The sequence below is a fragment of the Calonectris borealis genome, chromosome 9 (genome assembly GCF_964195595.1).
Source record: "Calonectris borealis chromosome 9, bCalBor7.hap1.2, whole genome shotgun sequence".
Classification (NCBI taxonomy): Eukaryota; Metazoa; Chordata; class Aves; order Procellariiformes; family Procellariidae; genus Calonectris; species Calonectris borealis.
Genome location: NC_134320.1, coordinates 23685606 through 23703509, shown reverse-complemented (window position 1 = coordinate 23703509; position 17904 = coordinate 23685606). Strand labels below are relative to the sequence as shown.

At 44.6% G+C, this 17904-nt stretch overlaps 1 protein-coding gene across 1 annotated transcript; it reads right to left on the bottom strand.

Moving 5' to 3' along the window:
- Positions 1–9368: 9368 nt before the first annotated feature.
- Positions 9369–13410, bottom strand: GHSR (growth hormone secretagogue receptor). Its single transcript, XM_075157660.1, has 2 exons — positions 12657–13410; positions 9369–9673 (listed from the first exon to the last, which is right to left on the bottom strand). Exons 1-2 carry the CDS (start codon positions 13408–13410, stop codon positions 9369–9371), a joined length of 1059 nt encoding a protein of 352 aa, XP_075013761.1.
- Positions 13411–17904: the final 4494 nt, after the last annotated feature.

Here is a 17904-nt window from a genome sequence, read left to right as displayed (position 1 = left end):
AGAAGACCTAAACGGATCCTTCGAGATCTCAGCAACGTTTGAGCGATTTATGGACTAGGGAGAGGGGGTGATTCCCCCAGCCTTAACGACACCTCCGTGAACCTGATGGTTTTGTCAGACCTGTTTGCAACCAAAGGTATTAGAGAAAAGTTATAAAGAGATCATTGTGGAAATGTGATGTATAAATTCTATTTCCTGTGCAAAGCTTTTTCTAGAATTATAGAATTATTGCAGAATTCATGATGTATTGTGATTTATTGAAGTGGTGTAGAATTATATTCTCTGCCTTAATATTCACCTGCCTTGGAGTGAAGATATACATGTCATCCCCTATTCTTCTCAGAAATGAGAACCACAGGTTAAGTGGAGAGGAGGATATGGACATTTTGTTTCAATATTTTTATGGCTGAGCAGAAAAAGCCAGCTGAGATCCCTTGAAAGGGCTATTTCATTGGTATTACATTTAATAAGTTCTAAATGATTGCATCTGTTTCTGCTCTTGACAATTGCTCTCTCACAATGCGTAGATTCTTGGCTGGGCAAAATAAAAAAATAAGAGGTTTTACAAGGTGCTTTCAAACACAGTGGATTAGCCTGCTATCTGCTGTTGTTTAGGTGAATGTGCTGTTATTAGTTTGAGTAGTTATATTTATTGTACTAATTGCTGGCATAGATGGTATTGCATGCAATCAAAACTATTTTTAGGTCTACTAGCATGGTTAATAAATAACTGCTTGGGTCAATGCTCAGTGGATGTCATTTCTTGGTAATTTTATTAGCTCATCTCTCTCGCTTTCTGTCATATGAAAGCTATTATTCTCTACAAATAAAATGGAGCAAACAGTAGGGATGTAGAGGTCTTGTGAGGATTAACGTGAATAGGGTTGAGAAATTCACCCTAATCCAGTGCAAATATTGTATTTATTAATTTATACTTCAAATGCCCTTTCTTTCCACAAAATGCTTACGAACTGGTCGCAGTGTCCTCGGTCCGGAGGGCTCTGCAGCACTGCAGACGTTGACGTCCCCGGGCAGCGCGCCGGGCGGGATGCTGCTTGGTGCCTGCCCAGCCATCGCTGCAGCACGTCGAGGTTTGGCACGCTGGGAAAAAGTGGGTCTCTGCACTCAGCAGGTCCAAATATTCCCCGGCATGCTGCTGTATGGACTTTGTACGGTGTTAGGTGTAGTTCTAAAATTGTGATTCCTCTGGATCGCAGGGCCTAAGCTGCTCCTGCTCCTGTCTTTGCCTTCTCTCCAGTATGGGGGTTAGGCGTTTCTTCTGCATGTTATAGCTCTGTCTCATGTCCTTCTTGTTTAAAGTGTGATGTGATTGACTTCAGTGTTTTGAAATCAGAAGCATCATAGCTGTACAAACCGCTGGTTAGTCTCTAAATAAGCCCTGCCTGGGCAGTGGTGGTGCAAGCCCCTTCCTGTGGCTCGTGTCAGCCCGTCCTGCAGGAAGGGACGCTTGATACAGGTCTCGGCACGGCCTATGGCAACGGCACTCCTCTAGCTACATGGCAGGCTCCAAGTCACACTGTGGTGTGGGAAATCAGGCACAACCCACAGCAGAGACTGAAGAGAAAACAGGAAAGTACAAACCTCTCGCGGTTTTTGACACCGCAGCAAGAGTAGCTGGTCCAAGGTGACTTTGTCTGAGGCTGGGGCAAGCGGGGGGGCAGCGGCTCTGCGAGTGGCATCGGTTAGCCTTGCAGGTTAGCTTCTTGCGAGAAAGAAACCACCGTTGTGATCTGAGTAGATCTGAAATGGTTTTGTTTCCTTATATATCAGCACCAGACCAGAGATGCTCAGGCAGCGCCCAAGGCAGGCGCTCATCCGAGGGATGAGCCCCGCACCAGCGCGTCTCTGCCGGAGCCGGGCACCAACCGAGGCACAAGGAAACCCTTGTGCTGGCCACCCGCTTCCCTCTTCACAAGCTAACAATAGTTCAGTGGGTTCAAAACTACAGGTTCGATCAAGCTCAGAAAATTGCACCTTTTGCAGCCCCACGCCGGTGCCCCTGGCACAGTACTGCGAATTTTACAAAAATCAATCGCGTTGTCACCGCTTGTTAAAAATACCAAGGTGCTATCGACTGGGCAGAATACACACCCACGTGTGATCATGACTATCGGCTTAACTTCTGGTGAGAATCTGTAGTATGTTTTTTCTGTCTCTTGTAATATTGGCGTCTTAAAGCTATTTAAATCTCTGCACCTCGGAGCTCGCCGTGCTGCGGGCTCATTGCAGAAAGGCTTGTGGTGTCAGATTCCCTGCCTGCCTGCCCTAACGAAGGGTGATTTGCAGCACCGGGTTGTTGTGGAAGGAGGTTGTGCAGGGAAGGACAGCGTGAATAAAGGCTTGGAAATCGCCATGCCTTTTCTTTCTCATGGACAGCACTGCAATCATGTGAAAATCAATCGGAACATGAGAAAGAGGAAAAGGGAGTAACGTTTTTCTCTCTTGATCCAGCAGCATTCAAAATGGGGGCAAATGCTGGCAAAGCATCTCCTGTGCCCTCAGAGCAGCCTCTGAAGTTGAGCGTGGAGTACTTTATTTCTGAGAGCAATTTTACCTTATGGATTCACCAAACCTTCATTTTGCTCCCAGTGAGGGAAACGAAGCAAGCGTGGAGAGCAATAAAATGCACTTCATTGCAAAGTGGTTTATCTCCAAGTACAGCTAGAGGAGCAGCCGGTAGGCTTTCAAAAGGATGTATTTGTGCACAGAACAAGAGCGCGGTAGATTGGCAACCGGGCAGCGCTCACTTCAGATGCTGATTTAGGAGTTGGTACCCTCCTAGTGAGGGGCAGTCCTGGGGTCCAGGCAGCGGTCTCACCACTGATGTCTGTTTGGAGCCAACCCCATGTGTGAAGGACACAGGTACTTGTCCACGAATGCCTGAAAACACAGGGAAGACTAAAGAGGCTGGGGGTTGCTCACATCCCATCAGGTGGTTTGCTGGGATATACTGCACAACGCTTATAGTCCTCTGCCTACATTGCGTTTGCTCCTCAAGCCTGCTCATGGCCAGCAGGGTGCGGGTGCCTTTGTAAAATGTTGGAGACGGGCTCCAGGTAATACTGCAACAGCAAGTGTACCCCATGAGTCTGAAGGCATTTGCTCTCCAAAATTTTGCTGCAGAGCCATGCTTCTCTTGCTGAGCAAAACCAAGTCAATGTGTTTTCAGGACTCAGAGAAACGTGCAGTCAGCATCACCACGTGCAGCTCCAAGATGAAGTAGAGGCTCTTTGGTTTTTGGTCCGAGTAATAGGGTTAATGAGAGGCTCTGAATTTTGCTCTCATTTGAAAAGTCATGGCATGCACCAGTCAGCAACTGGGATCGGGAAGGGCAGTAACACGCAAGCGCTGGGCTTGGAAGGGAACGGAGATCTTTCTGCTGGGAAGAGCGCTGAGAAAGCCTGTTAAATGCCCACCGAGTGTGTTAATTATATTTGATAATACTAATGTACTGTATTGTGGGTTGGAATGACAACCGTACTAAGGCTCAACAGCAAGCAGAAGTGACTGCAGAAATCTGTAAACCTTCGTTAATGCAAGATGGATTAAATTTGTCTTTTTCTTCATCCTCTTTCATTGTACTTGTGTAGTCACAATTTAGAGGTAAAAGATAAATCGTGATCTTTTCTTTTGCTTGAACGTTTGCTTTTCTTTTTTTTTCCTAAACAGCAGCAGCCAGGGCTTCTGGAAACTGAGACTGTGATTTCACGATCTGATAGAGCTGGCAAAGCTGGACCCCATCATCTAACAAACTGCTTTGGGCAAAAGTTCGGCCAAGGACTTGGGACGTGAAGCCAAACCCCTGGAGGTTTTACCTGTCTCTGGCCCAAAATCGTGTTTCAGACTGAAAAGCCATTGGCAAGCACATCTGCATGAGGGAATTATTTTGCTCCTGTGAAGTTCCTGGTCTTTGTGCGGCGCTGGGAAGGAGTCTGCTGCGGTACATCAGGTGGGGAGGCACGGGTGGGAGGAGATGGCTGTGGGGGGGTGTGCGTGGGTGATGGACCTGCCTAAATGAACAGAGAGACTTCACGTTAACACCCTACGAGCTTCCAGCTCCTCCGGGCACTGCTTGCGTTAAATGTGCCGGACAGCAAATAGTGTAAAATAGTGTGAATCACACCAGGTGTTCCCAAGACACGCCAACTCCTGCATCTCTTGGATATACGTCCATCTGGACTATCCGGAGGATTTTCCAGGAAGCTCCTGCACGTGCAGTGGCTCAGGAGTGGGTGTAAGAGTTGATGTGCAGATATGACTCCTGCTGCGGGTGTAGGTGTTGCCTCGACCACTGGTACGTGTTCGCTGGTGGTTATTGACGGTAGGGATGCAGAAGCAGGGCTTTGGCAGCACAGCCTGAGCTCGCTCAGGCTCCCGTTGGCTGAGCTCTCCGGAGGCTGCAGTGTCAGCCAGAGGTTACTTATTTCCCATATAACGCTTATCTCGGGCTACTGTGCTGAGCGCCCTGGGCCAGCAGCACAGCTTAGGATCAGAAATGATGCTCAGAGCTGCCGGCAGCCCGCAGCCCAAGGAATCCCACCCGGAGGCAGGTGATCGGATCTGCTCCCCATCGCTCTCAGCATGGTTTGAGGGAGGCGTTAAAATGCCAAGTCCTTTAATTCTCTTTTTGTAAAATTGGGCTAATATTGAAAAGCTGCGAGGGTAAAATCTACTCACCGTGCTTTCAGCTCGGGGGTGAGGAGGGCGGCTCAGGGTACATGCAGGTAACGACAGAGGCATCATCGGGATATGAGGAGTTAGGTAGGGTTTTTTGTACCGAATTTAATTCTCAGGTGGAATTTACCTCCTCAAGGCCAGAGGGTTTTTGCAAATGATACAAACCGTGTGGAAGCCCATCAGAAACCATTGACTGAGGGGCTCAGAGGAACTGCTAACAGCCCTGTAAGGAAACGTGCTGATCAGCGCGAGCAAGCACGGGGGTGTCTCAGACAGCGGCGTGGGATGGCTGCCTTCAAACCTGCAAAGGGACCAGCAGCAGCCGCTGATCCCTCCCGCTTCCCCACCCCTCGCCCTTGCCCATCAGACGAGGAGGGAGCCGGCTGCAGCACCCCGGCTCAGGCAGATCCATGATGGACAGGAGGTTCTCCCGGGTATTTAGGTAGCTAACGGCTGCTGCTTTAAATAGGGCTTATGCAAATGTCATTTGACACAAACTTACATAAATGCTGAATATCTATCAACTCAAAATTTGACATGCAAGTGCTATTTTTCCACTATATTTTATTTTTGGCAAGAAATACAATAGGACATGATTTTCTGCCTGTGCATGCCTCCATCAAAGGTACTTTTCTAAAATGAATGAAGCTTTCTGGTGAAGTGCTTTTGACCTATTTCATCACCAATTTTACTTGTTGCCAAGAAATAAAATGCAGCCAAATTGTTCCTGTTTATTTGTGAAGCTGTGATACAAAATGTAGAGTTAGAAAAGCTTTTAAAACTTGAACTGTTTAATGAGTGAACCTCCAGTTATTTCCTATATGGGCTGCTCACATACAAGTTAGTGAGAACACAGCAAAATTTTGACTCATAAAGCCCCTATACATTTTTTTTTTCAGTCACAACTGGCAAAGTTTGTTCCTCCAGGGAAGACTTTCCAGAAATGTAGCCTATGGTTCAACAGTCTGAAAGAAATCTTCCTGCGGAGCTACCCTGTCTGCCACACTTCATGAATAAATAGCCCAGCACCTGCAAGGGCTCTTGTCTTCCCTGCATGTAAAACAGATCTCAAAAGCCATGTCCAGACCCAAAATGGGGTGGGGGAGACATCCCTGCTCTTTCAGCTAGGGAAGGCTTTGGGAAGAAGATGCCAGGAACACGAGGTACTGCAGAAATGCCCTGGGAAACAGAGGAGAACTGCCTTGTCTCTGCTAGAAAGTATTTGCCAGTACAGTCGTACGCTGCGAACATGGAGCAGCTGCAGCAGGTGAGATAGATGATTAAACCAGCGCCAGCGTTGCTTCTGCCAACGCGGGCTGTTTGCCACCGCACTCTCCGCCTGCAGCATCTGCCCTGCCTATGTAGAACCTGGTAGAGACAAGGCTAGGAGGAACCTTGCTCCATGTTACTACCCGAGACAAATTCATGATACCTATCTTGGACTGACTTCAGTTAGCTGTTCCCAGGTAAAAAATGCTATTGAAATCTTGATTGCACTTTTTTTTTCCCCCGATGAGTTATTTCTTACAACTTAGGCAATAACCCTGGAGCCAAGCAATGCCGTATTCATCCGTCAGCGCTGGTGGGGAGGTAGACATCTTCCTGCAGTCATTTGACACAGGTTGATTTTATGATGCAAAAATGAAGGTTATCCACGTGATTTTTTTTTTTCTTGTTTTCCATATAAAAGCAGTTCATTATGAAGTGGTACCTGTTTGAAGCAGCAGACCCTATTCACCATCTGGAGTCAACGCATGCCAGTGTGACTCCCCTGACTTCAGCGTTTCTGTATAGAAAAGTTTTGGTCCTGGGGAAGCACGGCTAACGGGCGGTACAGTGCCAACGGCAGCAGGGACAGCCACAGTGCGTGTTAAATGCTTGAATGTTCCCTGCTGGATCTGAAATATTTTCCCGCTTGTGCAAGAGTCATGTGAAGGTGGCTACTCTTTAATAAAAATGCATGTATTTTGCTAGGTTTGGCTAAATGTTCAGTGACATGCAGAAAGAAGCCCATTTCCTAAGTGCGAAGGAAGGAAGAAGTCCTGTCCTCCTTCGCAATGAGCAGCCAGTCCCCTTCCTTCTGACTTTTGCGACCCTAGATTACATGTTTTAAATTCTGTTCTATACACAAAGTTGCGGCATTTTCACAGCGTTGGTATAGTTAAAATTTGCAGACCCTCCTGATGAAATGTTAGGTTAAATGAAATTATTTGTATGTTTATAGTTTATATGCAGAAATTAAACATCTACACAGGGCTTTAATGGGCTTTAACGTTACAGTTTTTCTGATTTAAAAAAACAAACAAACAAAAACCCAAAAAAACCCTCCATAGTCTAATCAAGTTAGTTGTACAGGTTTGGGAAAAAAAATTAAAACCCAATGATGGAGCTTCTCAGCTAGGTAAAAGCCTCTGTGGGACCATTCTGGCCCCGCAGAATTGCTTCCTGTAACTGAGACACAGGTTTTACTTGCAGGGAACGGAGCAAGCCCGTGAAGTCTCGCATGCTGTGGGTGACGCTGGTACCCGTTTCGTACCCCACCCCGACGGGTGCCTGCCCTGCAGCCGTGCCCGGCTCCCACGCGGCGAGGAGAAGCGCCTGGCAGTGCGCAGCGAACCTGATGGAGACTCGCTTCTCCAGCCTGCGTGCAATCGTCCCAGATCCTCCACCGCCACCGACCCGGTAGGGTTATAAAGGGTCTCATCACTTTATTTCTTTTTCTGTTCACATTTAATACCACAGACACAGCTGAGATTTGAAACACTTATGTGACGTTAGGTGTGCGATCGGTTCATTTACACAGACATTTTATTAGTGAGCTCACATCTTCACAATCTTTTCAAGATTCCCAAATTTCTTGTTTCCCTGAGTTGCATGACATCTGCCATCAGATCTGTTTGTCAGTCGACAACGAGCGAGAGCACAAAATGAGTAGCAAGGCGGATGTGGTTAGAGACAAAACGGGAGATGATCCTATAGCGCTGCTGCTTGTTTGTCTCTTAATTTATAGGTTTGCATACATCAAACCTCTGCTTGCTGCGAGTGCTGGAGTGGGGAGCAAGACAGGCTCAGGCGCCACACCGAGGAGCAGCAATCAGCCCTAGCTGGCCCTAGCAAAGCACTGGGTGAGATAAAAGACACAGTATATACAAAGAGGCCAAATTCTCTTTTTAGTTATACTTGAGCAGCACCGTCAGCTAAAGGTGTAACAGGCGGAAAATGGCCCATCAGCGTTAATAGGAGTTTGAAGGCAGTAGGACTTTTGCTAACAGACAGTTCATTATGGAGAATCAGTTGCGGACCAGCTGGTAATAAATACTAGAACAAAATAAATAGAAAGCTGCTATTGCACATGCATGCTCCGAAGCTCTATTAGCTGGACCACAAAATCTATGTGTTGGTGTGACAATAGATGCAGTATAAGACATACTTATTAGCATAAAGGATGGAAAGTTTTCTGGTTTGCCTTTTAATGGCATACTTGAGTTATAAAAATCAATTGAATTTAAGATTTTTATGGATCAAGTATGAGAATGTGTCTGCCTGTGTCTTTTAATGCACATTTTTCTATTACTTTGTCAGGTCACGTTGATTAAAAAAATGTTCTCAATTTAATACTGCAGCAAACTACACCAGGCTTTATGGGGGGACGTGGTACTGGTAACCAGCTGTTATGCTTTACACAGAAACAAGTGGTGTTTTACAGGCAGGAGACCTGTCCTTAGCAGACTTAGAGGGTACGGTGGTGGGCGGCATAGGGACAGGTAGTCACAGACTCATTACAAATATCAAAACAACTAAAAGCTTCCAAGTTCAGACACATCGAGTCGTTCACAGTCAAGCTGAACAGAACAAGTACAGATGATTTAGCTAGGAAAAAAAAAAAAAAAGACTTCGGTGGGAGATTGCATTCCATATTTTTATAGCATCACTGCAGTTCTGAAATCAGCACTGCCCTTGTCCCACTGATACATATTTTAAAAAAGATATTTCACTACAGTTATGTTCTAAGCCACTTCTGTGAAGGTATTTTTTTCGTCTCCTTTCTACTAGGACATGACATGAAGGTCATTTATTTTTAGCATATTTAAAAATTATCCATTTTATTTCTCCTTTTCTCTTTTAAGAAATCATTTTCCTCATTCAGAGAAAAATGTTAGTTTATTTAAAAATTAAGATTATGAAAAGTGTATCAAATTCCATGTTTACTACTCCAAAAAGGCAATTCAATTTTCTCTCCCTAGGGTCTAGTTATATGCTAGCAAAATTCTTAGCAAAACTAAAGTTAACTCTGAAAAAATTCAGCTCGAATTAGCTGCTACTGAAGTCACACAAACTCTCAAGCGAACCGGGCTACCTTTGCCTGTGAAGAATGGTAAAGCCTAGCTCTCCTGCTAAAGTCAGCGCCAAAAAATCATATGGGCAAATGCAGCAGAAAAATAATATTTGAGTGCTGCCAAATTCTGTGACCATGTGCCTCCTTCGATAGTCTCAAAGTGTAGGGTTTTTTTTTTAAACTTTGACTGCCTACATTACATCTTTCAGCAAATCCAGATGATGACAAAAGTACAGCTTTAGTATTTCGATTTGTGTTTCTCGCCCTCTTTGTCTTTCGTTATGGCTTTCTGGGAAATACTGGTAAGTGATGCCCTGGCGCTGGAAATCACGTGTCATGTGATAACGCTCGGTTCTGTCCAAACACGCGAACTTTCTTGCTTCGTGCTGGAGAGTCTTTTCTTTGGAAGGGGTTTGAGTCCAAACAGCCGGCAAGCGGCGACGCGGTACTTCTTCGACATGATGTTGTAGAGGATGGGGTTGATGGCTGCGCTAAGGTAGAAGAGGACAAAGGACACCAAGTTGCAGTACTGGCTGATCACTGCTATCTCCAAGGATCCAGCTTCAAAGGATTTGGAAAATAAATATCGTCCTACGTGAAAAGGCAACCAGCAGAGTATGAAAGCAAATACCACCACAACTAAAATAAAAACAGCAGAAGAAATTGTGTTAAGTATGAGTATTAGAATATCAGTGATTAAAATTCTATTTTAAAGTTCTATTTCTTTAACAAATTAATCACAAAGTGTGAAAACGCATCCTGTAAGTTTTCAGTCTCTCAATACATTCTCTGAGAGTATAAATTAGCAATACTTAATACACATTGATCATATCTAAACAGGCTGCCTGTATATTGTACAACTAATTTGATGTAGCATACTTCTGACCTATAAAACTTACTTTTTCATAAATAGAGAATTAAAGAATCAAAATGTTGACAAAAAAGTATAACAATCTATCATCTGCAGTGTTTAACCGAAGCAAATTATATACAATGTAATAGGCTCGACACTGTGGTTTATAATGAAGAATGTAATCACTGGGAAGCAAAATTATTTAAGGCAAAGGCCCAAAAATAAAACAAACGACCAGAATGTGGACTTACAGAGCCCATGTGCCAAGGTAAGAACAGACAGTGGTGCACCCCTCCAGTTTGTCCATTTTTTGGAACATGAGTTACTCCAACAAGAGTAAAACGAAATATATAACTGCATAATTATAGTTACATAGTATATCTGTAATATTACACTATCACTATGGTTGCATTTATATGTAAATATAATATATGTCGGGTAATAGGAATATGTGTGTCTTTGAACATTGGCCCATTTGAATTTCCGCCCTAGAGAAAGGGAAACTTTTTCTGTTCATCTCCTGTGTGCTATTGACCTGTATTACTTTTCATATTGCTTTGAATGTATCTGTTAATATACCAGAGAGAGAAAAACCAGAAAACTCGAGCAAGGTTTTTTGACAGTCTTAAGCATTATTTACCAGTTAACCTGTTCCCTTCTGTCAGCAATCCTCCTTGCTCGTGTCAAGTCACAGGAGATACAAGATTCAAAGAGCTAAGAGGGATGACTGTCGGCACCTTCCCCAAAAACTTTCTGAACGAGCATTCCCAAGTTTAATGGATACTTATGCATGATTTGTGGTGGACTCTGAAGCACAGAGCTGAAATTCAGAGTATCTGTTTTCTAGCTCTGCATCTTCTTGAGCCAACCACTTCCATTTTTTCCACAGTATCTTCACCTACAAAATTCAGCTAATATGTTCCTAGCTCACAAGTGTGCTTTGGAGTTTAATCCATATAATGAATATAATCATGATGGTCGTTACAACCAGAATTTTAAGCATAGTCAATATTTTCACATGTGGGCATGCATATCCCTAGTCAGGCTTTTGACAGTTTGATCTTCATGCATGCAGAATCACATTGATTTCAACAGCAATGGGGTATGATAGCTCCGTTGCAAGTCAGGCTATACATTTAGGTATTTAATTACGGACCTAGAAGCATAATCTTTCCCCACAATTAAAAAGAAGCGTAGATGCTAATCCCATTTACTTGATGTTCCATGGCTTGCTAAAGTCTTATAAAGTGCCTTCTAAATTTTAAGCAGAACATTAAAACCAACGAGAGCAGACTGCATTGAGCATCTGCTGGTACCGGGCCCTTACTAACTTCTTTTCTTTCCATCTTTCCATCAGACTGTTATCATTTAGAGAATATTGGCTCTCTGAGAGAGGACAGTCTTGCCACTGTCTTGCTGTTCTCAGACCTTGTAAAAGAAAAAAAGGGTGTCTGAAATATTGTAATGCTTGCGGCTATACTTCAGGGCAGACAAAGTTGTTTCAAAATTCTTTACGGTTAAGTATACAGAAATATAAACATGACTGTAATATAAGCTAGCAATTTACTTATTGTAAGTAGAGATTCATAATCTTGAAACTCTAGAAGTGCAAATGATGAATTACTTCCAAGGTCACGCTTACCAGACTGAAGTAATTCTATTGATCATAAAATGTAGCTGAAAGGGCACAAAGAATGACGCGGTTTTTATTATTCTTCCTGCTGTGGCATAGTAATACAGCAGGACATGAACAAAAAAATCAGGCTCCCATTCAGTAATTAAGGTACTTAGGACACACTGCCACCTCTTTGTCTAACTCATTAGCCCATCACTTCAACCTGCTGAAATGAGCACAGCAGAGCTGCTGCCCGTGAAACCTTCTCCGTGCAAAGCAGCTCATCCCCACCGAAATCCATGGGATGACTCGCACTGCGGAGGACTTTTTGCTTGTATAAAAGTACACAGCAGCAGAAGGATTCTGCAGTTTTCAGACACCAAACCGCAGAACAACTTTTGGGTTTTGTGCATCAAACTACCACCACATGCACTGACTTAGTATGTTAAAAATTGTGCTTCTGTGTGCCAACAATAACTGTTGTTTAAACCATTCAGCAATGTAAATATACAAAGTTTGGAATGACAGTGACTATCGTCTCGATCCTGTTTTCCTAAAGTCACTGAGAATTTACATGATAACAGACCTCAGAGGAGACAAAATGCTCCCTGTTCAGCACATGCTGGTGTTTTGCTAATGTAAAAATGCAGATTGATTTTCATAAGCTTAACAGCCACCCTAGTAAATAACCCAAATTTGATAAAACTCTTTTCATGTGAGACTAAAAACTAAGTGCACATCATATCCTGCAGCTCAACTTTGTGGTTTGAGAAGGGTTTAGTTTTGTTTAAAAATCAAATAAACTATCCTTCTGAAAATAACATCGGTATCCACAACCAAAGAGCAAAAATATTCAAAAATCTCCAGGGCACTGGCTAATTGTAACTGCAGTATTCGTCCTTGTCGGTGATTGTTATCAACATTTGCTTGACAGTTTGAGACTCCCCAGCTCAAACCAGTTAGAAATAAATCTAAGGAAGGAGGAGACTTATTCTACAAATACCTGAGGTGTAGCCCTTTGTATGAAACATTTTCAATAAATGCTTTCCTTTGGAAGCAACTATAGTGAACTACCAGTGCTCTCTCAGTCTTCCTCCCTCACACACACACAAGCACACACATCCTTTGGAAAAACAGAGCAAGAAGGGTCCTACCTAACATTTTCACAGTTTGCTTGTTGTTCTTATCCCTGATGACAGCGTTTGGACCGATGTTCTTTCTCTTTCTCCTCCAGAGCTTCCTCCCGATGAGGCTGTACAGCACGGTCAGGCAAAACACGGGCAGGAAAAAGAAGATGCTGGAGGTCCAGACCATGATGGTGAGGAGCCCTGAGCGGATGGCGTACTCCGTGGCTCGGCACTCGTTGGTGCTCAGGGGGTTCGTGCCATTCTCGTGCTCGACCCCCACCAAGACGAAGATGGGTCCGGCGCTAATGAAGGAGACGGCCCAGAGGAAGAGGATGACCAGCTTGACCTTCCCCTTGGTGATGATCACTTTAGCTCGGAGGGGGAAACAGATGGCGACATATCGCTCCACGCTGAGGGCGGTGATGTTGAGGATGGTGGAGTAGGTGCAGCTCTCGCTGACGAACTGGAAGAGCTTGCAGAGGAGGTCCCCGAAGTTCCAGGGCCGGTACTGCCAGAGGCGGAAGAGGTCCAGGGGCATGCAGAGGAAGATAAGCAGGTCGGAGAAGGCCATGCTGGACAGGTAGAAGTTGGTGGTGGTCCTCATGTCCCGGAACCGCGACACTACCAGCATGGTCATGAGGTTGCCGATGATCCCGATGACGAACAGGAGGACGCAGGCAACGGTGATGCCGGTGAGCACGGGTGCGGGGAAAAGGTGCAGCGGGGGCTCGGTGCCCGTCCGGTTCTCCGCGCCGCGGCCGCCCGCGCTCCCCTCCCGCATCCTGCCGCCGCGGGCTGCGCATCACCGCCCGGCGCGCCCGCGGAGCCGCCCCCGCGCAGCCCGCGCCCCCCGCGCAGCCCGGCCCGGCCCGGCCCCTGCCTCCGCGCCGCTGCGCGCCCTCCGCCGCGCTGCTGGGGCAGGTGCGGAAGGCGGGGAGGGACGAGCGGCCCCGCTCCGCCTCTCTCCGGGCGCTGCTGCTCCCCCTGGCCCCGGGGGGGGGGGGCGGCACTCGCCGGCGCGTCAGAGGAGACGTGGGCGCGTTGGTTCCGCGGGCGCGGAGCGGCTCTACCGCGGGTCCAGCGAAGAACTAGCCCGGCCCCGCAACGCAAACCCCGGGCGGCTGCAAAATCCGTACCAGCATCATCTTTTGAACTTTCTTCCCAAGTCCCCCGGCGCAGGAGGGTTTCACCTCCGGCGTTTCCCACCTGCAGGCAGCGCCGGCCCAGCGCTCCCCGCCTGGCCTCAGCCCGGTTGCGGCTGCCTGCACCGCTCCCGCCTGCTCGGGAGCGCCGGGCAGGTGCGGGTCCCACTTGTCGCTGTTGCAAACGGCGGTTGTGGTCCTTGAACGGCGGTAACTTCCTTTTGTTGGTAGTTTAGGTGTTCTTTTTCTGTGCGTGTCCAATTGCTGATGTTCAGGGATGCGCAGTCCTACCGGGCATATGGAGACGTAGCGATGGGTGTAGAAATACAGGGACGGCTGCAATTACCGTCTCCTCGTTTTGTACCATTGCTCTGCCCTTGGATCTTGGCAGGAGCACGGTAAGGCTCCAGTTCAGTGAAGCTGCAGTAATCACCCTCTTCTATATGATTTACCTACAATTAAATTTTGATTCAGCACGTTTCTGCTGTCCTACGCTCTGCCCTTTGCAGACACATGCACTATAACTGTGTTTCCCCAGCTGCAGACTCCTACATACTACTGAAGGATAATGTTGTATCCAAGAAGAAATAAGATGGAAGCAGCACAAGGTGAGCTCAGGGACAATAAAGAGACCCCCAGCACACCTGTAAAGGAGATATCTCTCCTCCCTTCCAACTTGTCCCTGCAAAGTGTCAGAGAGAGTGTGCTACAGCACAATCTTTTTTCACTCCTGTCTTTCTATCTAGACGGGCTGCACCCCTTCCCTTGTACCCCATCTCTCGGGTGACGACCAGTGCTCAGAATCCACATTGGCATCTAGCTTAATTCAGCTGAGAAACTGTTTTATGCTGTTTTTCCAGGGTGCACTCACATACGTATGTACACCATCTGCCAGCATTGCTATTTCATAGCAGCAGAGCTTTATTTAAGGATAGAGCACAAGCACGGTGTGACACAACGCTGTGTTACTCTGCCTGCGTCTCTGAATGTACCTGTTTTCTGTAATTTACTTTCTGTAATAATGCAAGCATTAGCCTTAGTGCCTTGTCCGTATCCCAGTTCGGATGATATATTTTTGCAGTTTCATTGGAACCAGTATTCATCGTTCCTGCTCTTGAAACACGAGACAGTTTTGTGGCAAGTTACTCAAGAGTTGCTAAATTTTATGGGGGATGGCTGCACATTAATTGCAGTTGAAAAGAAGAAAGAGCCTAACGTGCTTCTCACTTTGTTTCTCCAGCTGCCTATATAATTGTTTTATATGTTTCTGAAGAAAAATCATGGGCTGTATGCCACCAATGTACAGTTATTTCATATTACAATTTTGTGTCCAATCTAATTTAAATGCCATTGCATTATATTACGGAGGAGCTGATAACTGCCTCTGTATTTAGGCTGCCAAATACTTTGTATCATTATAAAGAATTATTTAACTCTTTTTTTTCCTAATAAATTCCCAGAGCAGTGGCATTAGCTGCAGGATGTTGATATTTGGCAGAGAAAATGGCCTGAAGCTATAAACGTGACTTTTCTGTGTAGAGAGGATCCTTCATTCTCATGAAACTCTTCCGGTTTTTGCTGAGCTGTATCCTGTCAAAAATGACCATTTCCCTTTCCCCAGGGAGAGAAAAACTGGCTTTCTTTTTTTCTTTTTCCTCAGAAAAAAATATATTCCTTATTAAAATAGTACTTGAACTGAGGTGTGTGGAGCAAAATCAAGTAGCCAAAAGTGAGGTAGCACCAGATTTATATACTCTGGACAGCTTGAGCTTGTAATGCAATGAATTAACACTTAATTCATTGGGAGTTTGATGTGCTGAGTGATGCGCCACTTGGGTTGGAAATGGCAGTTGTGCTTTGAATCCAGCAGCATCGATCCCCTTCTTGTTTAAAGGGTATCATGAGTCAAGGGCTTCTCTAGCTGCTTTTCCTTCATGGGGTCAGGGCCAGAAAACAAGTCAGTGGAGAGAGAAGAAAAGCAGCTCCAGTTTTCTGATTCTTTCTGATCTCTTTGGCAATTGCAGGCCAAATTTTGATGGGATATAAAGAATTGACATCCCACAAACTTTGCACGATAATGAATTCCTACCTCTGCTTCACATATGCTGAAGGACAGTGGTGAAGATAGTGGTGATAGAAGAGATGAGAGCTGTGAGGGAAGATGGCTTTAGGCTCCAGAAAGTTATCTACTTGCCTTCAGCTGCAAGAACAGTACTTTTATGTTGCCTTAACAATTACAGAAAAGATTGAAGTCACTGATGTTATTGGGATGAGAGAAATGGAGAGAAAGAGGCAGAAGTTAAGTTCTTGTTATACACAGTATTAGCCACTAACTGGATATATGAACAAAACAGATATTAAAAAAATAATTTTTTAAAAGCGCATTATAATGGACATTTACCTTTCATGGAACTCTTAAAATACTGGTGCTTCTCTTCAGTAGCTTTAAAGCTATGTTGAACACTGGAGATAAGGTAGAAGGGAGTTTGTATTTATGGAGTTTTGGAATCTCTCTCCTATGTTCCATTCTCTCCATTTTCTTCTCATCCAATGAAGTTTTAATTATTGTTTATATCATTGTTTGTTGTCGTGGAAATATCTGAAGGCTTTGAGTATAGAATGATTATGGTTTTATTGTGGAGAGATGATGAAAGTGGAAAACAGACTTCAAGGGAGAGATCTCCCATTTAAAAATGATGCAGCACCAACAATTCGCAGAAAAGCAAATGCAATTTTTTTATTATATCCAGGGGCAGAAGATGTTTTGACTTTTATTATAAATGTATTTTAAGAACAGAAGATAGTATCTGGTGTATGCTTTCAACGGTTACAGTTTAGCAACTATCATCAGTGAGTAGTGATGAAATAGTGGTAATCCAACTTAATAACGTAAAACCCAGAACGTGCTCAAATGACTTTACATTTATTTATAAGGCAGTAAACATCTGCAAGCAAACTTTAAAACAGTGCTAGTTTATTAATCAGCAAAGCTGTGCTCTGACGCCACTCATTCAGAGGCATCTGTTTCAGACTTAGCTTCTCGCCGTGCTTCAGCTCATTGTGCTGCTCGGTCACACCCTGGGCATTAATGTCCCTCTTCATTTGACTTGTTGGAGCGAGAACATGGTTCATCGGTCACAGGTATGTTCACTCTGGGTTAAAAGTACAGAGTGTTTATTAAATAATTTCTAGCATGAGAGTGGTAGGAGATGTATCTTGCATTTTTTGAATATCATTGGACATTCATTCTAAAGAAGGTCTGCAGGTTTTGACTCAAAGCTGTCCTGGCTTTGGATGGAGATGTTCACCTGACTTGCATGTGTTTACTAACATCCATTATGGTTTGAGTTCTGTTAGTGCCAGAACATGCAGGATGGGATTGCATAGTTCATTTTCTTGTCATACTTTCTTGTAGATAATTCCATCTCATGTTAAATGGGGAGTGATAACTTGGCTCAATTCATCAGCAAATCTGCAGTTAACTCACTTTATCTTCACCCAGTAGTTATATGGGCTAAATACCCATGACACAATACAAATTGAGAATAATATGAGCTGAAGAATTCACGATCAGACAAAATTGAAAGTATCTTGAGGAGGAATTTGTGCCTTGGATTCTATTGTGTTTAAATTCCTGGTTTCTGAAAGGCAGTTTGAACAAGTTTGCATTCTCTAATGTTTGCTAATGCTGTGAGTCTTATATACGTGATGTGTTCAGTGCAGAAGTATTATGTGCATCAAAGACAAGGAGCGTGATTTATATTAACTCTGGTAAAACAGCCCATAAAAATGGGAAGCTGCTTAAATCCACAGGTTTCTGCCATAAGCTGCAGCCCCGTCTCACCGACCACAAGCAATTTGACGGCATTTCTGTCATGACCCAGTGTCTCAAGTCGATGTCCCCTCTAAAACTTTCAGAAGAAATTAATGGAAATGTCTCCACAGATTCGGATTATGAATGTCTCGGGAAAAGGCGTGGTACTACAAAGCAGCAGTGATGTGGTGGTCAGAGGTAATCAGAGGAAAATTAATTATTTTTAACATGTGACATAGCATGCAATTTCAGTCTGTTAATACAGAGAAAAGTTATGGAGAATCAAATTTTGGATGATTCTGGTGAAAATTGCGATAAA

What these genes read in the sequence shown, in the direction of transcription:
- GHSR (XM_075157660.1), bottom strand. Translation starts at nt 13,410, where the DNA reads ATGCGGGAGGGGAGCGCGGGCGGCCGCGGCGCGGAGAACCGGACGGGC. An exon ending in GCAAACTGTGAAAATGTTAG is followed by an intron (nt 9,674 to 12,656) that starts GTAGGACCCTTC and finishes TTTTTATTTTAG; the next exon opens with TTGTGGTGGTATTTGCTTTC.